We start from the raw sequence: 4,019 nt of genomic DNA on the forward strand, positions 1-4,019 counted from the left end.
TTATAACTCCGTTGTTGCAACACCCCAATATTTTCGCATTCTGCTGTCATGAACATTGTAGTCTTCGTCATTATCTTCATTTAGTGCGGAACGTTCTTGAGTTACCGCAAAATCATATTCCAAATTGTATGGCATTAAACGTTGCAAGGAACCGAAATAGGCTGCATGTGGACCACAACCATTGATTTTAGTGTAGGGCGAAGCAGTAACAGAATTGCGACTCTTTGATTCAAAAAAATTATACGCGACACTGGATGTGACTGCTTGAAAGGATCGACTGCTGCCAAAATGTTTCGAAAGAAATGACATTTGCTGCTGCTGGTTTTGTTGTTGTGATTGCTGTTCCTGATGCAGTTGTCCTGGTGATACTGACCGTTTCTTAACTTCACTATTTATTAATTGCGGTGAGCTTGTGGATATAAATTTACTTTTAACATTGTTCATCAAATTCGATTTTCGTTCATTGGTTTGATTTTTGGTTAATGATTTTGAGATTGTGTTCAGTTCTTTATCAAAAAGTAATTGTGTATTTTGCTCCAACATATATTCCCAACATTTAAATTGCTCCTCTGACAGAACAGAATCTGTTTCATCAAGAACTTCCATTTCATTTTCCTCCTCAAGTACATGCGCATGTGCCAATATATAATCTTCACCTTTATTTATTGGACTTAGGACTTGATCACTTTGACCGCTTGGAGAAGAGCGCTCACTGCGGGTTGCAGGTCGTTCAATTATGCGATGACGGCAGATATTATTACGTTCACAACATGTACGTTTACAAACGTTGGGTAGCAATGCAGCGGCTGCGGCAATTGTGCTAATTGGTTTCTTGCGAACGGTTTGTTTGAGTTCCTTAATTAAGTAATCCACATCGGTGCCAATATTTCGGAATCTTAAAACTATCACGCTTAAATTTGCATTGGCACCAAAACTTTGAGCTATATCTTGAACACGTTTCGCAGCTAGTAAAATATTTTCCTCTTTACGTATTTCACGTGCGACACGATTTATGTCCATTTTGGCCCAAGTGTTTCCGTTACAAATAACCAAATATTCATCTTCGTTACTTAGTGGAACTTCAGTGATTTTCGGATCTGGCAAATTGTGCAATAATTTATTTGAGTTTTTCTGATAGTGATAGTTGTTCTTATTATTATTATTGTTATTATTGCTGTTATTATTGTTAAGCTTAGGCACATTCATTAATAAGTTCGTTTGTTCGAACTCTGCTGGACTTTCAGTCATATTGGTCAGACAAACATTTGTGGTCTTACGGACTAAATAAGCACCAATATTACCGACACTAGCTACTCGTAAAATGTATTTTTTTGTTTTATTGGGTCTTACATAGTCTCTGACACCTTTCACGTTCTCCCGAGATATATGACAAATCGTAATACCGATATTGCCAAGCTCACCACTTTTGTTTAGCTTCTGTAACGCTGTCAGCAACGTGAACTTCATATACACATTTATAGCCTCTTTTACAGCACGTTCCTGATCTATTATTTTTGGCACCGTTTGCGCGACTGAGTTAGCAACAGCACTAGATACATCACTTTCAATTATTCCAAAAAGACCTTCATCCTTGTTAAAATTACATAGGCGCAGCTGACTAACTAATAATCGTTTAACATTGCCAGGTGTTTCAGAAAATCCTAAACTCCAAGGTGGTTTTAACATATTATTATCCATGTAATACTCCAATTTCGTAGTTGGCAGGCACAAGCGGTTCTTACCTGAGACATCCACCAAGCTCCAGTGCTTTTGGCTTTGACACACTTTAACTTGCTGTTCATCAACTTGCAGCTGTAAGTTACAAGACAAATCGAGGTACTTCAAATTCTTTGGCACTATACTTAGCAAGTTAATACGATCCAGATGATTATGCGCCAAGTCCAATACCTGTAAGCTACTCAGCTTGGAAAATGTAGGTGTCGAAAGCAACAAATTTGAGTGCACTCGTAGTACCTTTAACTTTGTTAGTGTAGAAATAATTTCCGGTAAGTTTTGTAACAAATTTCCTGACAGCACCAATATCTCCAACTCTGCCCAATTACGAAGACAGACTGCTGGAAGTTCACTGATTTTATTATAAGCCGCGTGGAGCACACGCAGTTTTTTAGCATTAACAAGCACATTTAAAATAGTTTCATTAAAACTGTTATTAGATATATATACTTCCTCGAGCTGAGAACGAAGTACCTCATTCTGCTCAAAATGCAAGTTCATTCCCAATTTATTGCAGGACGCATTCAAAATCCGAAGGTGTTTCTGTGTTATTGCGAAAAAGTTTTCTGGAAGAGTTTGTAGTTCATTGCTCTGTAGAAGACATTGTTCTATAGTGGACATTTTCTCCGGAAGGCGACTCAAAAATCGTATGTTATTATGGCTTAAATTTAATATGCGTAGTGCTGTTATTTTATACACGGATAAAAATTCTGCTAAGGTATAAAGTTGATTATGGTGAGCTTCTATGGTGTGTAGACTTTGACAGCAGCCCGTGAAGCTTGGTAGCTGCGTGAAATTATTATATGAAATATCCAAGTATTTAAGTTTTACGGGAATCGGGAAAATGCTAATTGTTTGTAGGCCTGCAATATTATTTAATGACAATAATTGAAAAAAGATATAAAAATATCAATGAAAAAAAATAATTTTTTTATAAAATAAATTAAAAGATAAAGTGTAATTGTAAAAAAAAACAATTAATTTTATATACAATTACAATATTACAATAATACAATTACAATAAATACAATATTAGATAATAAGAGTAGTAAAACTATAGGGCAGAACCGTTATTATAGAAATTGGACTTTATTGGTCCACAGTGGACTTGAAACTCACCGGTTAGCTACTGTTATTAAAGCGAAATATACTTTACCTATATACTTATCAGAGAACTGCAATGAGTACATACTCAACACTCGAATCATTGACTGTGTTTCATTTATATGTATTCTGATTCTCTTTTTCGTATATTCGACTTCGTCTGATCCATATATACAGCTGACAGCAATGAACAGTTTATACTGTTCTCATACACCGTCAACACCGCACCGACACAAAAAATGATGCATGAATTTATGAATCCTTTAAGTAGTTCGTCATAGTCAGGAAAAATTTTCTTGTTGTTGTTTTACTTTGCGTTTAATTTCTACTAAAACAGCCTCTAATTTAATACACACATACTATTTAATGCTAACAACAACAACGCACACCAAAAACTTCAAACTAAACACACGCAAATTTTTTGCTTAGCAAACAACAGCGCTCACAAAATTTTTACGAATGCTACTAGTCATCCAGTCATTCATTTTCGATGAGTATATTCATACTCACCTAAGTATATGCTATGATTCATTAATCATTTGTCATTTATGGTACTCTACTTAGAAATGTGTGCATTTAAATTGGGTTTTTTATGAGTATACTCTGAGTGTTGAAATAATGACTTGTTGCAGTTCTCTGATTCATACCTCCAAATAAAAATATTATTTTTTTTTTAACTTTTGTTACTTTTTGTGAAAGAAATATAATAATTATTATTTTTTAATTGATAAGCTTAAAAGTTGACCATGCAACTATCTTCATCATAACGAGAAAATTTACTAATAAATTCAAAATACATAAAGAGTAAAGCCGCTAAAAATTGCTTGCAATGATCAAAACCTCGAAAATACACATAATACCTTTCGATGTGCCCACTTTATTTACGAATCTTATAGAGAAGAAACAGGACCAGAATTTTAAGTGTTCAACTGGAATATCGAGAGCCAGGCAATTGGTTTTTGTTGCACGATAATTCTATATAGCACAAAGCTATAATGGTACGTAAATACTTGACAAAAAAGTCATCTTTTTTAACATTCATCCATCGTATTTACCCGATTTGGTTTCGTGCAATTTCTGGCTACATTCCAAAAAAATGGTTTTCGATTACATAAAAATCGCATTTCCGAGTGATGAGTGTAAAAAATGTTTCAAAAAATTTGTTAACTATTTTTTTGTTT

The 4,019-nt window shown here is 34.3% G+C and overlaps 1 protein-coding gene across 1 annotated transcript; it reads right to left on the reverse strand.

The window, feature by feature from the left end:
• On the reverse strand, positions 1-2,355 carry LOC119688562 (protein phosphatase PHLPP-like protein). The gene has a single exon (XM_038103235.1). It carries the CDS (start codon positions 2,353-2,355, stop codon positions 1-3), a length of 2,355 nt encoding a protein of 784 aa, XP_037959163.1.
• Between the last annotated feature and the right edge of the window lie 1,664 nt (positions 2,356-4,019).

The sequence above is a fragment of the Teleopsis dalmanni genome, chromosome X, assembly GCF_002237135.1.
Source record: "Teleopsis dalmanni isolate 2A chromosome X, ASM223713v2, whole genome shotgun sequence".
Classification (NCBI taxonomy): Eukaryota; Metazoa; Arthropoda; class Insecta; order Diptera; family Diopsidae; genus Teleopsis; species Teleopsis dalmanni.

Excerpts from the sequence above, each read along its gene's own strand:
- LOC119688562 (XM_038103235.1), bottom strand. The coding sequence starts at position 2,355 with ATGTCCACTATAGAACAATGTCTTCTACAGAGCAATGAACTACAAACT.